Source organism: Homarus americanus, unplaced genomic scaffold, assembly GCF_018991925.1.
Source record: "Homarus americanus isolate GMGI-L3 unplaced genomic scaffold, GMGI_Hamer_2.0 scaffold52512, whole genome shotgun sequence".
NCBI lineage: Eukaryota > Metazoa > Arthropoda > Malacostraca > Decapoda > Nephropidae > Homarus > Homarus americanus.
This window is the reverse complement of record NW_024735442.1, coordinates 8,371,938-8,391,113: the sequence shown is the minus strand read 5'-3', so window position 1 is coordinate 8,391,113 and position 19,176 is coordinate 8,371,938. Positions and strand designations below refer to the sequence as shown.

Below are 19,176 nucleotides of genomic sequence, written 5' to 3'. Positions count from 1 at the left end.
TTCCGTTAATGCTCAACTGAGTACCTGATACTCCATCGAGCTCAGCGTTACTAAGTCTCCATTTGAAGTCGCGGTGAGGGAATTGACGTTGTAACTCCTGATAGGATGTCAAGGCCAAAACATTAGCGCCTGCACCCGTGTCAATATCAAGATCCAATCTTGTACTATCAACCCTCACCGGCACTGACAACACTTCCACTTTGCTTAGCACCGCTACTAACGAGGCCGCTATAGAAATGCTGTGAGGAGAAGCAGGAAATACTCCACCTATCCCTCTCCTTGCTGTGATGAGCGCTGGTCTTCCCCCGACGACTTGTCTTGGGGACGCTTCTGTTTACGCTTGTACGACATTTGTGTTTCACTAAAGTCTACATTCCTGGACTTCATTACTAAGCCGCATTCTTGTGTGCTATGAGATGTCGACTTGTGTAGTGCGCACCACTTGCGCGTCTTCTGGGTAGGTGGAGAAGTCGCCTTAGCTGCTTTCGAGTATGACCTTGTGTTCTGCTTGGCACTGGATGTCTCCTTGAATTTTGCACTAGTACCCTGGAGCTGGAAACAGTCTTCAATTACATGGCCACGTTTATTACAATGAGCACATCGTAAAGGAGTACCTTGTTTATATGTCCGGTGTTGAGGTGCAATCGGGGCCATTGGTGTTGTATGAGGAATTCGGGGTGGAGTCATGTGAGCCATCTGGGATATCTGGGGTTGCGCCGTAGACGTGGAGGGATGCGCCGCAGTCATGGAGGGCTGCGCCATTAGAGGGCCCGTAGCCGTTGGACAGAGTCTGTTTGCGTATTCAACCATATCCATAGGTGGTTCAAACTGTACCTCTTGTGCCCGGCTGTATAGGGGACGACGAACAACTAACAGGAAGCTAATTAATTCTATCAACGTCTCCACATTGGTAGCTGACATTTTACCATCTGGGTCGTACCAATTTGAACCTCGAAAAGTCGCTTCCATATCTTGGCGAAGCTCTCCTGCGATGCCGACTGCCACCACGGGTGTCTGGGCGTGAATCACTGGCGTACAACGATCCAACCATCTGAAGATCCATTGTAATTGGCCCAACTGGGACCTGCCCCCAAATATTCCAAGAAGCGTGCACTTGAATTTCTCATAACTAGGGTGCTGTAAACCATACGCATTTAAATGATTACCGGCGTAAGATCCCTGCGTAATATGGGAACGTACAAATGCTTTTTTCTCTTCGTCACTTGTTATTTTACCGATGCGCATGGTGTCTTCACACGCATGAATGAAATACGCTACCCGAAAATCATCTTGGCCCGTAAAATTTCGAACGTAGTCGCCACGCGGCATTATATGACCTACGTTATCAGATTTCGTTGACATGGTAGTAGTATTGGGGTGAGTGTTAGAGGAAGTCATTGTAGGGTTAGCAATTAGTACATTAGTACACACGAATATACGTAAGACACCTATATCAATGACATACACCTATGTCTCGAACGTGTTCATGTGTGTATAAACTATGTATACTTTAAATACCTATTACAGGGGTCCTTGCGTCTGTATAGAAAACGCGATCCGTCCAGCTGGTATCTGTAGTAGAGAGAGAAGGCGGGGCCTCATCAATCGTCCTTCACTGCGCGTGCCGCTAGCTGGCGTCCCTGGCAACGAGTATGACGTAGGATGACGAGCAGGAATTCACCTGACGTCGGGCGAGTCCACTCCACGATAGGGGATTACCTCCACAGTTGAACAGATTTTTGCTGAGATGAGGGATATGAGTCTTCTTGCCGCTACTGAGTCGCTGCCGTTTCTGCCGTGCGCCAAACCTCTGGAGTCTCGTATATATGGAGAACTGTCTGATGACACCGGATATACTGCAATCGACGCTCGCGACACCACACAACCGTCCAGCTACTTGTGAAATGTCACTTGTTAGTAAAGTTTATGAAACCATCTGCAACACTGTCCTGTAGAATGCTGACTTGGGGCTTCATTACTTGTTATTAACAGGACTTTCACCAAACAGACTGTATGATATATTAATAATTCTCCACCTCTTGAGGGTGTCAGAGATGAGTAGCACTCACTAATTATCGTCTCGATACGGGATATATTTTTAACACTCGGATTATGTAACACTTCACTGTTTTTGTATCTTTGTTTTCACCAAAAAAGACGTCATGGTATGGATACCGGAAGGAGATTTCCGTTGACCACCTGGCTGCCACCTATATGTTAAGTATATGTTACGTAGGTTAGTTCCCAGTTAACCAGGTTGGTAACACATAAATATAATTGGGCTTTTGGTAACGAAACCCAATTGAAGTTTCTTGTTTTATTATAAAAGGATTATGTCTATAATTCCTGAGTGTAGATCATCCGTAAGTTCCACTATTTATGAATGAATGAGAAAGAGGACGGCGTTTATGTAAATATATACGTGGATCAACGTCCGTTCGATAAAAGTTGGTGTGAGTCACTGTGACAGGCATCACACTAATGCGCGCTTACATAGATGCAGACATATGAGCTTCTCCCTCTTGGGAAAGTTACAGGGGGTGAAATCTGAATATTAATCAGATGTAAGAACCCATTTATATAATACTTCTGTTGATGAGACAGGGGCCATTACACAAGCCACGCTTTCTCATTGGTTCACGTTCTTCAGGAGTGGCTTATTTACCAGACGATTAACAGCTTAATTAGGACGTACGCAACATTTTCAGACTGGGAAACGATCTATGATTAGTTTTAATTTAATAACTGATATTTAATTTCATAATTCGCCTCCATATTAATTCGGTACATTACATTTAATATCGTATAGGCCTAGTTCCAGAAATTCTCACTACGTGCAGGAGCGTTGTCTTCCCTCAGACTACCTTGAACTCAGTATCGCCAATGGCGCGGCGTTTGAATTTACACTGAAATTTCTAAATATTACAATCGACCCCCCTAAAAAAAAGACAGCACTGTCCTCATGTGCTGAGAAAAAGTATGCAACGACCCCCCCCCCAGAAAAGACTTGTTCTAAATGCTGCATCTCACCCCTGTAACGTGCTAAACGCAGCATTCCCGTCTTCTCTTCTCCCCTTCTCTCTCCCGCTAACATTTATTTATATATATATATATATATATATATATATATATATATATATATATATATATATATATATATATATATATATATATATAATCAACACCTCAACCCGCCAGGATTCGAACCCACGGCCCACAAGCCTATGACTGTGACCGGGGAACGCTAACCGTTGGACCACGATACTAAAAGCAGTCCTAGACTTTGTTATATTTCACACAAAGCCTGTTCAACGAGCTTATGGCGCAGTGAACCTCTAATGGGGACCACCCATATCACGTAGGTGGTCAGAGTAACGTTTTACCAAATCCGGCTTCGAAACACGAGGATTCATATATATTTCATTAGCCCAATAAAGCACGCGGACTTCTACATACAATCAACACCTCAACCCACCAGGATTCGAACCCACGGCCCACAAGCCTATGACTGTGACCGGGGAACGCTAACCGCTGGACCACCAGGATACTAAAAGCAGTCCTAGACTTTGTTATATTTCCCACAAAGCCTATTCAACGAGCTTATGGCGCCGTGAACCTCTAATGGGGACCACCCGTATCACGTAGGTGGTCAGAGTAACGTTTTACCAAATCCGGCTTCGAAACACGAGGATCCATATATATTTAATTAGCCCAATAAAGCACGCGGACTTCTACATACAATCAACACCTCAACCCGCCAGGATTCGAACCCACGGCCCACAAGCCTATGACTGTGACCTGGGAACGCTAACCGCTGGACCACCAGGATACTAAAAGCAGTCCTAGACTTTCTTATATTTCACACAAAGCCTGTTCAACGAGCTTATGGCGCCGTGGGTTCGAATCCTGGCGGGTTGAGGTGTTGATTGTATGTAGAAGTCCGCGTGCTTTATTGGGCTAATGAAATATATATATATATATATATATATATATATATATATATATATATATATATATATATATATATATATATATATATATATATATATATATATATATATATATATATATACAAAAATGGATTTCGTCTTTACCTTCTGCAGGAGGTGGGTGATGAGGGGTGGTGAAGCCTGAAGACGCGTTCTTCTCGCTGTTGCAGGATGGCGCTCGATCAGGCTGCAGCTGCGGCCATCCGCCTCTTGCTGATCTTGGGACTGGCTGCCAAGGGTGAGTATGACATTCAAGGATGAATATGAGAGTAAAGATTGATTATGACAGCCAAGGGTGAGTCTGACAGTCCAGGTTAAATTTAAGTCAAGGGTGAGTATGACAATCAAGGATAAGTGTATCAGTCGATGGTGACACTAACACTCAAAAGTGATTGTCACAGTCAAGAGTGAGTGTGTCAATTAATGATGGGTGTGACAGTCAAAGAAGAGTTTGATACTTAAGAATAATTGTACCAGTCAATGGTGAGTCCGACAATCAAGGATAAATGTAACAGGCAAGGGTAAGTGTAAGAGTCAAATGTGAGTCAAATGTAACAGTCACGCTGAAACTAACAGTCAAGAGGGATTTTCACAGTCGAGAGTGAGTGTTTCATTTAATGGTAAGTGTGACAGTCAAGGGTGAGGTTGACAGTCAAGCCCAAGTCTGATAGTCAAGGGTGAGTGTGACAGTCAAGGGTGAGTGACAGTCAAGGAAGAGGTTGATAGTCAAGTCTAAGCATGCTTCCCTGCTGGGCGCTGTAAACGCTTGTGCGCTTCATCTTACACAAGGATGTAAGTGTGACAGTCAAAGGTGCACTAGGGTTTCATTTCTTGTCATGTATAATAATTGTTAATGCTGGAGATCATTAGGGTATATTAATTAGGTTCATCTGAAGTCCTCGTAAATTTAGTATGTTCGGGATTTTTTGGGCATAATAATACGAGTACTGTTCATATGTTTATCACTATTGGGCTAATGGTATAAGTTGGAAAACCGCTTTCACACTAAGCATTAAATTAACCTGTAACCTGTACCTTATTCCAGTCAGTCATAGTACACTTTGTTTCTTTAATCATACTCTTCTTCACCTAAATTCTACAAAACAAGTATGAATCCTGACTATGACAGCTGCCCTACAGTTTAGGCCGGGGTCTGTGGATGTCAGAGGTCTTAAGACTGGGTTCACTCTCCTACCGGATGGGGTCTGTGAATGAGTGAGACCTTAAGACCGGGTTCACTGCTAGTGTCTTGGGTCTTATGACTGGGTTCATTCCCTACAGGCTGGGGTCTACGGGTGTCTGGGGTGCTGGTGCCGCCAGCTGTGGTCTCCGGATCATCCGTGAAGCTTACGTGTCACTATGAATACAGTACCGACCGACCCGATCCGCTGTACTCGGTCAAGTGGTACAGGGACGTGAACCAGTTTTATGAATACATCCCCCAGAGGGACCCTCAAGTCCGTGTCTACAAGGTCCCCAACATACATGTGGATGTGAGTGTGTACCTCTATGTGTTATACTTAGGATTTTTTTAACATGTACTGCTATCAAAACAACTCCCTGTCAATTCAACCCTTGATCAGATCAACCCCTGCCAATTCACCTCCTATTAACTCAACCCCCTGACAACTCAGCCCCTCTCAACTCCCTGTAAACTCAACCCCTGTCAACTCAGCCCCTCATAAGTTCAACCAGCATACATTAACTGTATATTTAAACAAAAGTAAATCGTGTTATATCAGCATTTTCCCTGCACTGGATGTCACCCGTCTCAGTCCTCTAACACAGAATTTGAGTGCTGTGCGTATATATATATATATATATATATATATATATATATATATATATATATATATATATATATATATATATATATATATATATATATATATATATATATATATATATATATATATATATATATGCAAGTAAATCACTGTAGGTACGCGTGATCTAGGTATATGCTGATAACCACAAGGAAAGAAGAAAACACGAAGTTCCCAAGCGCTTTCGTGTAATTCACATCTTCAGGGGTGAGTACAGACTAGAGAGAGTAATACAAATCAAAGTGTATATATACAGAGGAGGGTGAGACCTGACCTGACCATTGTGGACCTGGTCTCAGGACACAGTGCAGCTATATATATATATATATATATATATATATATATATATATATATATATATATATATATATATATATATATATATATATATATATATATATATATTGGAAGTGGCTACTTTGCCGGGAATTTCTAGCTAGGCAGACTAGAGGATATATAGCTAAGAAGTTAAGTTAGGTATCCTGATATGTGAGATTTGGTTCCCAGGTTCTTTTGGTCTTTCATTTTTGATTAGGTTTTGGTTTGGTAAAAAAAATATTCCTTGCCTTATTTGGGATTTTCTTAAGTATCGGAAGAAGTTTTCTTCTTTTGAAAAGCTTCCGAATGTTGTTCGATAGCTCGCATTCCGCATCTCAGGTATTGCTAGGTACTTGGCAATATTTCGGTAATAGTTAGGTTCTGTTAGGTTGGTAAGTGTGAGACGTGAGACTAGACAGCTTGGGCCATCACTGACTATACTCTCATACACCTAAATAACCAAACCTAATGACAATCATATACCAGGATACATAACGTCCCCAACCTAACTTAGCATCCCGGCAACGTAACCTCCAGTCATTCCAGCTGGGAATTCCCGGCTAAGTAACCATACATTTTGTACTTTTTTGTATATATTTTTCATAATGTTTTTGTTGTTTTTAGTCCATATATTATTACATATCAGAAAATGCTCTAAGACATCGAATTTTGTCTGGTTCATTTTGCAATAAGGTAATTGGCCAATTTGTGTACTTTTTTTTTATATTCCTAGTTTCTTAACTTTAGCAATTTGAAGACAGTAATGAACAGCCATGTCACGCTTCAGACCTATTATTATCATGTACAATAAAAACAACAAAGACATAATAAAGAAAAGCGTCTCGTGCAGCATTCCGACACCACATCATAAGACTGGGACTGGTGACACCCAGCACAGGCTACAGGGAGGGAGCTAACATATCATGATTTACTTATATAATTAACCATAAAGGCATGTTAGTTGAACTGACAGGGGGTTGGTGTGACTAGGGGTAGAGTTGACAGAATTGAGTTTGCAAGGGCATGAGTTGACAGGGGTTGAGATGGTATGGGGTTAATTTGACAGGAGTTGATGGGGAATTAATTTGACAGGAGTTGAGTTGACAGGGGTTGAGTTGACAGTGATTGAATTGACTGGGGGAGGCGTTGATAGTGTTTGAGCTGGTAGAGGGTTGAGTGGCGGGAGTTGAGTTGACAAGGGATTGATTTAACAGGGGTTGAGTTCACAGGAGGATGAGTTGACCGGGGTTGAGTTGACAGGGGTTGATTTGACAGGGAGTTAAGTTGCCAGGGGTTGAACTGACATGGGGTTGAGTTGACAGGGGTTTGAGTTGACTAGGGATTGAGTTGACAGGGGGCTGAATTGACTGGGGGGTTGAATTGACAGGGGTTTAGTTGACAAGAAATGAGCTGACCAGGATTGAAATGACAGGGGATTGAGTTGACCGGGAGGAGAGGGGTAGACTTGACCGACTACCCTCTCACACACTTCATTTTCTCCTTATACTATAACTCACTTTCTTCTCTTACACGCCTTGACCGTTTCACACCGGATGCTATGCTAGCTATGCTGCAGATTTTTGGTCTCAATGCTTACTATGTGAGTGTTCACACTATATAATATGTAAGCCAAGTATTTCGAAAGACTCAGTATCGTTGTATCAGTCAAAATGGAAGGCAGTGCAAAGTGGTTTTATGAGGAAGAGGGGGAACAGGAAGAAGAGGAGGAAATTTTACTGCTGACTCAAGGAATGTCTAAGAAAAGAAAAACAAAGATGGGTACATAAAACAAATTTGAAAAGACCAAACTTTGACGAATAACATCATCTCGGTATGAGCAGCCTCATTGAAAAACAACTGAAGCAATTCAAAGCCACGTAATTCCCATCTGCAGTGTAGCTAGCATATCATCCTGTGTGAAACTGAGCTTATCTTCCTTTTTCACAGAACCCAGTTTTTTCTTTAACACATCTGACAATAATTATCCTGCCCAGAAAAAAAAATGTTCCTTACCAGTTATCTCGGGGCAACTCAATATTATTTTATTCTGTACAGGAACAGGGAAGCTCGAGGTCGACGGTGCGACTGACGGGGGTGACGAGAGCCACCTCCGGCACCTTCCGCTGTGAGGTGATGGGCGACAAACCTTTCTTTGAGACCGATGATCATGCCGTCAACATGACCGTGGTCGGTGAGTGAACCATAAGGAGAGAGAGAGAGAAAGAGAGAGGTTGTCTTTGTGCGCATGAGTTGATAGAGGATTAGGAAATGGGTATAATTTATTTGTCGATATTAAATGTTAAAAATAGTAAGCAAATTATTCCCCATCATACCATTCGATGGAAAAATATTCCATACTAAGAAATTATTTGCAACATTCTGTCATTAAAAAATTTACTCAGGTAAGAGATAATGTATATGTCGTATTTATGTATACACACCAGAAAAAACAACAACTTAAGTACTTGTGCATATTCAGCATCGCAGGACTTATTGGAAGCGACATTGTTGTCATGCTACCAAATTACGGTCAACTTTGTAAGTTTGTTGCAGCACAGTTGATCTAGTGTGTGTAACAGCTGAGTTAATCTCATAAGTGTATAACAGCAGAGTTAACCTCGTAAGTATGTAGCACCATAGTTAACCTTGTAAGTGTGTAGCAGTAGAGTTAACTTCGTAAGTATGTAGCACCATCGTTAACCCTCTAAGTGTGTAGCAGTCGAGTTAATCTCTTAAGTGGGTAGCAACAGAGTTAATCTTGTAGTTGTGTAACAGTGGAGTTAACCTCGTAATCGTAGCAGCAAAATTAATTGTGTAAGTGTGAAGCAAGAGAAATAATCTTGTAAGCGTATAGCAGCAGAGTTAATCGTGTAAGTATGTAGAAGCAGAGTTAACCTCATATATGTGCAGTAGCAGAGTTAATGTTGTAAGTATGTTGCAGAGTTAATATTGTAAGTATGTAGCAGCAGAACTAATATTGTAAGTGTGTAGTAACAGAATTAACTTTGTAAGTGTGTCGTAGCAGGGTTAACTTTGTAAGTGTGTAGCAGCAGAATTAACCTTCTAAGTGTGTAACAGCATGGTTAACCCTGTAAGGGTGAAACAGCAGAGTTAACATTGCAATTGTGTTACAAATATTTGGGCTTGTGTATATTTCTAACTTCATCATTCCAAGTGCTATGAAAAGTTGAATAAAGTAAACACATTTTAGCTTTGCACCATCACCAGGTGTTGTGTTAGCGGTGCATCATCATCAGATTTTGTGTTGTGTTGTGTTGTGTTAGCTTAGCCACGAGAAACGTCCCTTGTAGACAGAAAACGGCTGGCATATAGCTCTACTAATCCACTGTGTAATATGAAATTTGACGGTTGATGAGTGATTAAGGGCAGGGTTTACCTGTCGTCTGCTGCGTTGTGGGGGATCGGCTTTTGGGTCACCCCTATGCCTGGGAAAACTCTAAGGAGCCGTTTGACTTACTGAAGACATGACCCCTCTGGTTGGGTAAATCCTATTCAGAGTCCACCATGGCCGTAGATCTCCAGAACGGGATTATTTCTACTCTGCATTTGGATCCGCCCTGACAGAAACCTATTCCTCCGGACCACAAAGGTCTTAGGCCTGGCCAAAGCCCCAGCATATCCTTGGGCTGTGCCTTGTCTTTTTTTTCTTTTAACTCGAATGCATAGTAGTAGTAAATTAAGTAGAGGTAGCGGTAGAAGTAGAAGGATGAGTTATTTCAGAAGTAGAAACAGTAGAAAATTTTAATATTTATTTCCATTTGGTTGGTTTCTTTTTGTCTTTTTTTTCTGTGCTTCTTCAGAAGACTGGTTTGTATATGTTTTGATAGTGCACGACCGGATCATCTAGGCTAAAACGTACAGTACATCAGCATAAGCTATAATTAAATGACACGCCAGCGAACGCCAAAATACAGGACTTTTCTTTTCCATACACAAATCAACACAGAATGGTCAAAAGTCTATGTAAAACACACACACACACACATGCACATTCTTGCTGAGCATTGGTAGTCCAATATATGGTTCTCTTGCCGCAGCCTATGTCTCTCACCATAGGAACGACTGCCAGCTGTTACCCTCTCCCAGTTAGTACTCGATGTCTGTGTGTGTGTGTGTGTGTGAGCACACAGGGTGGTGTAATGTGTCTACTGTGGCAGTATTATGTTAGTGTTAAGGTGCAGGCATTGCTTGCTTCCTCTCTCTTTCAGCTATTGCCGCTGGCTAGCACTCGTGGTGAACAGCGAAGCAAACTTGCATAAGTCTTCCCTTGCCAGTACACAGCCTCTTCACCATCAAGACTCCTGCTGTGGTTCCTCGTGGCAACACACGGTAACTGGGTGCTTCGCAGCTACAGGCTAGACCACCAAGGGATCTCGGAACTGCAGTGGGCCCCAAAGGGATGGCGCATAAGCCCACTGGCATGTGGACACGACCCGGAGCCTACCAACCACTGCTCCGCTGCCTTGCAGATTGACCTTGGGAGGTATAAGGCTACAGGAGTAAACCCTGAACGATTAATCTACAGTGAGCACAGCATAAGGCAGACATGCTTACAGAGCTCCAATAAGGCCCCAACAGCAGAATACACGGAAGAGGTAATTAACATGGGAACCTAATGACCACATGCGGATGAAGGCAATTCAAATTGGACAGGGTACTGAGGTGAAACCCAACAAACTGGGGTATCGGCAGTCCATTGCAACTCTGCCTCTCCCCAGTCGTTGCAACTACTTGCTCCAGTGGATTGTATGGTGTTTATGTAATGCGAATGAGCGCAAGTGAGTGAACCACTGTGTGGCATGAATGAGCGTGTGCAGGAGTGGCGTGCGTGACGAGTGCACGAGTGCTGCTACCTAGTGGTGTGAATGAAAGTTGGTTGTCGGTTGATTGTCTGATTAGTTAGATGACGTGGTACGAGGTTTCGTGCTTCTTGTATGTTACCCTGTAAAAGAGATTGTATTCTGCTACACCACTGTACAGACCTCTCCCAGTAAATTGCATCTGTGAAGACTGTTTCTTTGAACCGTCGGCACGGAGTAGCATTTTAACATGGTACAGTGAGTAAGAGCCAGTGCTCGCCTATTATGGCTTGTTTCTACATATTCTAGATAGAGAAGCAAATGGAGCAGCTGAGGGCACTCCTGGTGCAGCAGGCAGAGATTGCTAAGTTGCCCAGGAAGAATCCCAGCATAGGGGAGAACGCATGAGCCAAATCCCGAAGCATATGGCCTTTCAGCAGGCGCCAAGTTACCACAGCGCCGAAACGACTACAAGTGGCGACGCCGCCACCAGCAGCGGTGCTCCACGGCAGGCCAAGTCTTCTGTCAGCGCTGCACCCGCCCGGCAGCTGTCGTCCTCTACTTCACAATGAAAGTACGTGGCGTTGAAGAAAATTTCCTCCCTGCCTGCCCTCAATGGAGCAGAGAGCAGCAATTGGGTCTGTGCTAGACGGCGAGTAGACACGAATCTTTCGTTACGGAATTGGTGTAGCGGATGATGTAGAGTTGGAGCCTGTTCTAGTTGTGATGGAGGCACATCTCCGGGGACAGCGTAACGTCATCATGAACCGAGGGGACTTCTACTCAAGAGTTCAAAAACCGAGTGAAACACTTGACAATTTCCCGTGTGCTGTGAAGGAAATAGCAAATTTCTGTGACTTTTGTGAGTCGTGTATAGACAATCGTCTTAGAGACCAGACTGTTGTTGGTTACTCGTGATGAGGAAGCATTGAAATGTATGCTCGAGGAGAAAGACTTGAAATTGCAAAGTACCATCAACATATGCCGAGCATCAGAAAATGTCAATGTGAGCGGTGCAGTGATTCGAGGCTAGGCAAGTCTTACGTTGGCTAAAGTGTCGCGGTACAAGCAAAACCGGAGTGCCAGTGAGAAAGTTAAAGCCGGTTTATATTTTAGGCGTGGCAAGGACTGTCTTAGGGACGTGCAAGTGTACAAGGCTGTTTGAGCTGTGGCAAGCGAGACCATTTTTCGGTTGTGTGTCGGAAACCCACTCGAGTCGCACGTGACAAGGTGATGCATCCTACGAGGCACTTCTCGAAACGAGGCCTGGGGCTAAGTATAAGAACAGAGCCATTCACCAGCTCCTGGAGGGTGATTACACCAATAGAATGTCAGTGCTGATTGAAATTCCTTACTGACACTGAGTTGGAACTGGCCGCCGTCCTCTGGGCAGTCAGAAAATGCGGTACCTACCTCACAGGCCTTCCTCACTTTCATTTGGTTCCAATCCTCAACATGAAGTTGCTAAGCGAAATTGAGAATCCTCACCTGCAGTGCATACGAGAAAAGCTTTCTGGTTACTCCTTCATAGCTCGCTGGCAGAAGGGCACTTCTCATTGCCCTCTTGACGCTCTGTCCCGTGCGCCAGCTCAAAATCCTGCAGACTGTGGCACCGCATCAGGCGGTGATGACTTGGATCCTGTCCACGCTGCTGTGGTGTCTGCCCTCAATGCTGTCTATGAGGAGGGCATTCGTTTGGCACCTCTCAAGGACCAAAACTTGGAGAAGGGACGTAGTAATCACCGGCTTCCCTGAGCATCACCACGAGTTGGAACCACTCTTCCGGCTTTACTGGGCCAGCCATAGCCTGCTGGCCCTGGACGACAACCTCATTGTGTATGGGTCAAGGCTGCATATACCCCACAACATTCGCCGGGAGATTCTGTAACACTATCATGACGGCCATTAAGGATTGTAACGCACCAAACGTAAAGGCTCGGCAGACTACCTATTGGCCAGGGATCGAACGGGACATCGAGAAAGTCGTCTCTGTTTGTTCCCAATGCCGTCCCCTTCTCCCTAAGCAACAGAACGAGCCCTTGTGGCAGGACGATGACCCACCAAGTAGAGTGTTCGACTCAGTTTCTGCTGATTACTTCCTTATGGCTGGCCGCACCTATCTGGTGTATGTCGACCGACGCTGCAACCTGTGGTAACCAATCTTCCCATGTGTATTGCAAATCACACACAAACGGGCGAAGTATCTCCAGGATCTTGCGATTGATTCTCTCAACAAGGCCAATAGCCTGGGGATGATACGCTGTCACAAAACTTTCCTTTATTCCATATTGGACACATATTTGTGCTACTAGCTGATTCTTGAACTCTGTCCCATTGTCTGAGAGAAGAACCATAGGCTTAGTATATGGACATATAAGATTCATCACTAATGCGTAGGCCACAGACTCGGCTGTTTTATCCTTTAGTGGGACCAAAACCACGAATCTAGAAAAATAATCCACACACACTAAGACGTACGAGGATCCCTAATGACTCCTCGGAAGTTGCAACAAGTCAATAGCGACTGTGTCAAACGGACGGTCTGGTGTAGGATATTGTAGAATTGGTGTCGGTGATCTTGTAGTACCCTTATCTTGAGCACATGCCAAACATTTAGCAATGTGTAATTCTATATCTTTCTTCATTGTGTTCCAGAAATACTCCTTTCTTACTTCCGCCAAGCATTTGTCACGTCCTTGGTGACCTGCCTGTGGAACATCATGGAACAGCGTTATAATAGTTTCACACAACGTGTCAGGTACGATTATTTGAGAAACAATACCCTCTGGCGTTTTTTTCGACCTATGGAGTATGTTATGTCGTAATTCAAACTGACTTAAGGGCAGAATTAATTTGGGGAGTTTAATATCCTCTCCCGATTCTAGAGCAAAAATGACTGCTGGCCATAACGGGTCTCGTCGTTGTTCATCCTCCAGTTGTGAAAGAGTGAACGTTGACACAGGCATCACTAGTGCCATATTTCTTGACAAAGCATCGGCGACAACATTCGCCCTTCCCAGTAAATACCTAAACCCGGGGTCAAATTCCTGAATTGTCAGATACCAGCGTGCCAATCTGCCTGATAAGTTTCTGCCATGGAACAGTTCAGCCACTGCCGCATGATCCGGAAATACAGTTATCTTATATCCAAAGATAACGTCCTTAAACTTCTTTAGTGCCCACACAACAGCTAACGTGTTTCAGCATCAATAAGTTTACGACTTGCAAAAGCTATCACTCGAAACTTTCCTCTCAAATCCTCTTGCATGAGTACGGCTCCGATACCTTGTCCAGAAGCGTCAGTACAGAGGGTGAAAGGTTGAGTGTAGTCAGGGAATGCCAGAAAAGGGGCACTGGTAAGCGCTATCTTCAATGCCGCAAAACTATTTTCGTGTTCAGCATCCCACACAAACATTGCATCTTTCTTAAGCAACCTTGTTAGGGGTGATGCCAATGTTGCATAGTTCTTAATAAAAGAACGATAATATCCAGATAAACCAAGAAAACTACGCACTTGATCAACCGATGTAGGACGCGGGAACTGAGATACAGCTTTCACATTATCATCCACTGTATGAATGCCCTCACCGTCAACTACATGACCAAGGAAATGGATTATGGATTTTAAAAACTCACATTTTGAAAGTTTTATCTTAAGACCTGCTGTGGAAAGTTTTTCTAACACTTCACGCAGTTTAATCAGATGGGTATCAACGTCCTTACTGACTACTATTAGATCATCCAAATAAGCGCAGACTGTGGTACCACTCAATCCGGCAAACAAGGTGTTGATCATTCTTTGAAATGTTAGTGGGGCATTCCTGAGACCAAAAGGCATCCGTAGGAACTCAAAGTGGCCCAGGGGCGTACTAAATGCCGTGACCTCTCGTGATTTCCCATCGAGTGGTATCTGCCAATACCCACTAAGCAAATCTAATTTGCTAAATACAGCATTATCCTTACCTAAGGACTGCAATACGTTACTCAAGACGGGCATAGGGTACCTGTCTGGGATCGTACATTCATTAACGCGCCTGAAATCAATAACAGGTAGCCAACCACCATCCTTCTTTGGGACAAGGAATAAAGGGCTATTAAAAGGGGACTTAGAATGTGTAATAACATTCTCATCCAACATATCTTGCACCATATCCTGAACTACAGCGCGCTGGCTATGTGGTAGTCTATAAGCTGGTACATAGATAGGATTTGTTCCCCCCCTTTAACGATATGTGATGGGATGTTAAATCTGTCTGTCCTAGCTTTTCCCCTGGCAAGGCTACAATATTTCTGTTGTCAGCAAGCAGCTCCAAAACGTGTGTCTTTCCTTGAGGACGATCCATCACTATAACATGTAGCGCTATTTGATCTATCCTCTCTTGCCTGGTCTGTTGGGATTGAGGTACAATACTACCAATTGGGAATTGTGTAGGCTGTAATTCGACATTGTTGTGATATACCACAAAATCACACAAATAACATCTTTCCTTCAATATTTTCTGAACGCCTGTTCTATTAAGAACTAGTACGTCTGTCAAACCACCAGGTCATATCGTGCTTAACGTTGACTCGCACTACAAACCCTTTACCTTGCACGCTTCCGGGAGACATACAACATCAGTCCCCGTATACACGTCAGGTAATTCGACAGTGGCCTTGGTGAATTCCTCATTCTGATACTGGAGAGTACTCTTCAAAATTGCAGGTACAATCTTCCAACTCTTGTTGCTACAATCACGCTGGGAAAGTGAGGGTGTGAGGTCTTGGGCTTGCTCTGACACATTATCCGCCTTCCTCCGAGCGGGAATGGTGGACAGCACTTTCGATCTTGCTGTGAGCAAAGATGCAGAATGACGCATAGCGCTGTAGAAAACACCTTTAAACGTAATATTATTATTTCGTGGACGAACATCTATATTATTCGTTCTAAGTGTAGGGAGACCAATTAATCCATCAGCTGACAAATTAAATTGCTGAACCACATAAAAGTCCGCGTAGAAGGGAGTACCACGTCTTGAAAATCTAAGTGGTAACGTCACCATTCCATCAATACTCAGCTGTGTGCCAGATACTCCTTCGAGATCGGCGTCAGTAGGTCTCCATAGGAAATCACGGTGAGGTAATCTACGTTGTAACTCTTGATAGGATGTCAAGGCCAAAACATTTGCGCATGCACCCGTATCAATATCAAGAGCCAATCTGATATTATTCACTCTCACCGGCACGGACAACACTTCCACATTACTTAGCGCCGCTACTAATGAGGCTGCTACAGAAGTGTTATGGGAAGTATGCACCAATGTACCTACCCTAACTCGTTTTTTGACAGGTGCTGGTCTTCCCCCGACTTCTTGTCCTGGTAACGACGCGCTTTACGCTGCTGTGTCACCTGGGGTACACCAGAATCCAAATTCCTTACCCTCATCACCATGTCGCACTCATCTTTGTTGTGAGATGCCGACCAGTGGAATGCACAGCACGATCGTGTTTTTTGGCTAGGTGCAGAAGTAGTTTTAACCTCCTCCGTGTACGACCTTGGCTTGTGCTTAGCACCTGTAGGGGAATGGGTGTTCTCTGGTACTTTAACACCACCACCCTGGAGCTGATAACAATCATCGATCAAATGGCCCCTTTTATTACAATGGGTACACCGCAGAGATCGACGTTGCTTATAACTCCGGTGTTGAGGTGCAATCGGAGCCAACGGTGTCATTTGCGCTATCTGGGGAGGCGCCGTAGTTTGGGATGGACGCGCCATCAGAGGTCCAGTGACCTTCGGAGAAAGCTTGTTTGCGTAATCCACCATAACAGTAGGCGGAACAAACTCCACTTCCTGGGCTCGGCCGTAGATAGGACGACGAATCACTAACAGGAAACTAATCAATTCGAATAATGTTTCCACATTTGTGTGTGACATCTTCCCATCATTGTTGTACCATCTGGAATCCTGGAAGGTCGCCTCCATATCTTGACGCACTTCTCCGGCAATGTCAACAGCTACAATAGGTGATTCAGCATGACCCACCGGAGCACAACGATCCAGCCATCTGAATACCCACTGCAGATGGCCCAAGTGGGACCCGCACTAAAAAATTCCTATAAGAGCGCGCTTAAATTTCTCATAGTCAGCGTCCGTTAGACCATACGCATTCAAGTGCGTGCTAGCAAACGATCCCTGCGGAACGCACAAACGCCTTTTTATCATGATCATCGGTAATTTTTACATTCGCATAGTGTCCTCACACGCACGGATAAATTGGGTCACTCTATAATCGTCCTGACCAGTAAAATCACGTACGTGGTCAGCACGTGGCATCATATGAAACACATTATCTGGGTTAGTTGACGTGGGAGCGTTAGAGTAAGCCATGTTAGTGTTAGATGTTTGCAAGACATTACGTTTACTCATAACAGAAGGCTCAGTTAAAGGGCGGGGTAATGATAAGTCAACCAACATACTGTCACCCAGAATAGGATTAGGAACTACCTGTGAATGTCCAGGCGAAGTACTATATTGATTCCCCGATCGTAAGGTACGACGGTTTAAATCGTCAAATGATTCCTCAATTAACTGCTCACTACTCTACAGAAACGTCTAACTGTGTTTCCTGCTTAAATCCTAAATTAACCTCTGTAGTAGAAACTTGACGTTTATCTTCTATTTGTGATTCGTCAGCAAAAAGTTTTGCCAGGTCAGTAATGTCCTCAGACCACAACTTTGAAAACTTTGAAAATTTATCTATGAAGTTTCATTTGGGTCAGACAATGATTAACAGTAAGAGCAAAACACTTGCCTCTCATGTACAGGAAATGATAAAAATTATAGTTAAAATAATTAAAGTATCAATAATTCAACAAGTAAGAAATAACTACTGTAAATTATATTGCGTCAGGATACATAAAAATACGAAAGACACTTACAACAATGACATAGCCTATCCGATGTCTCGAACATGTACTGTAAATGTGTGTATAAAATATGTTACTTTTTAAATACTTAATATAGTAGTTATAGCGTCTGTATAGAAAACGCGATCCACCCAGCTGCTCTCTGGTGTGGTGGGTGTAGTCGGGTGTCTACCTCAATTGTCCCTCGGCGCGCGCCGCTGTGCTGCACAGCTGCGTATGTCCGGTTGCCTAGCAACGACAAGAGGCGCTGCAATGACAAAAGTCGGGTGAATCCATTTCACGACAGGGGAATACCTCCACAGTATGATCAGGTGCTGATTAAGATGAAACAAATCCTCTGCTCGCTGATACGATGTCGCCTCTTCTGTGTGCCAAACCTTATGCAATCCTGTATATAAGGAGGACTGTCTGATGACACCGGAAGTACTGCAATCAACGATCGCGAAACCACAACAGCCGTCCAGACACTTGTGAAAGGTCTTTTTATTAGTAAACCCCGAAAGTTGTTGGGAATGTGTGCAACACTGTAAACGATGGGCACAGGGGAAGAATGCTGACTAGACGCTTTCCTGACCGCCCTCACTTGTCGCTAATAGGGATATCATCAACTAACCGTATGGTAATAAGTCAACAATAACTCAGTATCGGTTATTGGAATAATTCTGCACCTTCTTGGGCCACAGAATGAGAAACACTCAACTACAATTTTCTCAATACGGGATATAGCACTACACTCGTACACATCATGTAACACGTTACTGTTTTTTGTTTTTCTTATTTCACAAAACACTGACGTCTTGGCATGTAGACTGATATGTATCCGTCACCACCATAGCTGCCACCATATGAACCGGCTGGTTAACCATGCTGGTACATTTATATTATATTGGGCTTTAGTAACGAAACCGAATTGAAGTTTCTGCTTTTATTAAAAAGTATTGTTTATATAATTCCTGAGTGTAGATCAACAGTAACTTCCACTATTTATGAGAGTGAAGAGAGAGGACGGCGGCTATGTAAATAGACCGTTTAATCACGTCCGTTCGATGTAAGAGTATGAGTGTGACTAGCGTGGGTGCAGGCTTATTCCGAGCTGACCCATGTGCTGACATAGTCAATGGGCCGCACCCAAGGAGGCTACCAATCACGTGATATGAGCATGACGACTCATAGCTAGTGGAAAGTTACAGGGGATGAATTAGTATATAATTCAAATGTAAAGAGCCCATTTATATAATACTTCTGTTGATGAGACAGGGGCCATTACAATGAAATTCAATATTTATCTACACCATACTGCATCATAATATTATG

At 43.5% G+C, this 19,176-nt stretch overlaps 1 protein-coding gene across 1 annotated transcript in view; it reads left to right on the top strand.

The window, feature by feature from the left end:
- Positions 1-4,160: 4,160 nt before the first annotated feature.
- LOC121870901 overlaps positions 4,161-19,176 on the top strand; it is an 80,866-nt gene continuing 65,850 nt past the window's right edge. Inside the window, exons 1-3 of the mRNA XM_042372873.1 lie at positions 4,161-4,227; positions 5,271-5,482; positions 8,189-8,324. Of these exons, the coding sequence (XP_042228807.1) occupies positions 4,161-4,227; positions 5,271-5,482; positions 8,189-8,324 (415 nt within the window). The remainder of the gene's footprint in view (positions 4,228-5,270; positions 5,483-8,188; positions 8,325-19,176) is intronic.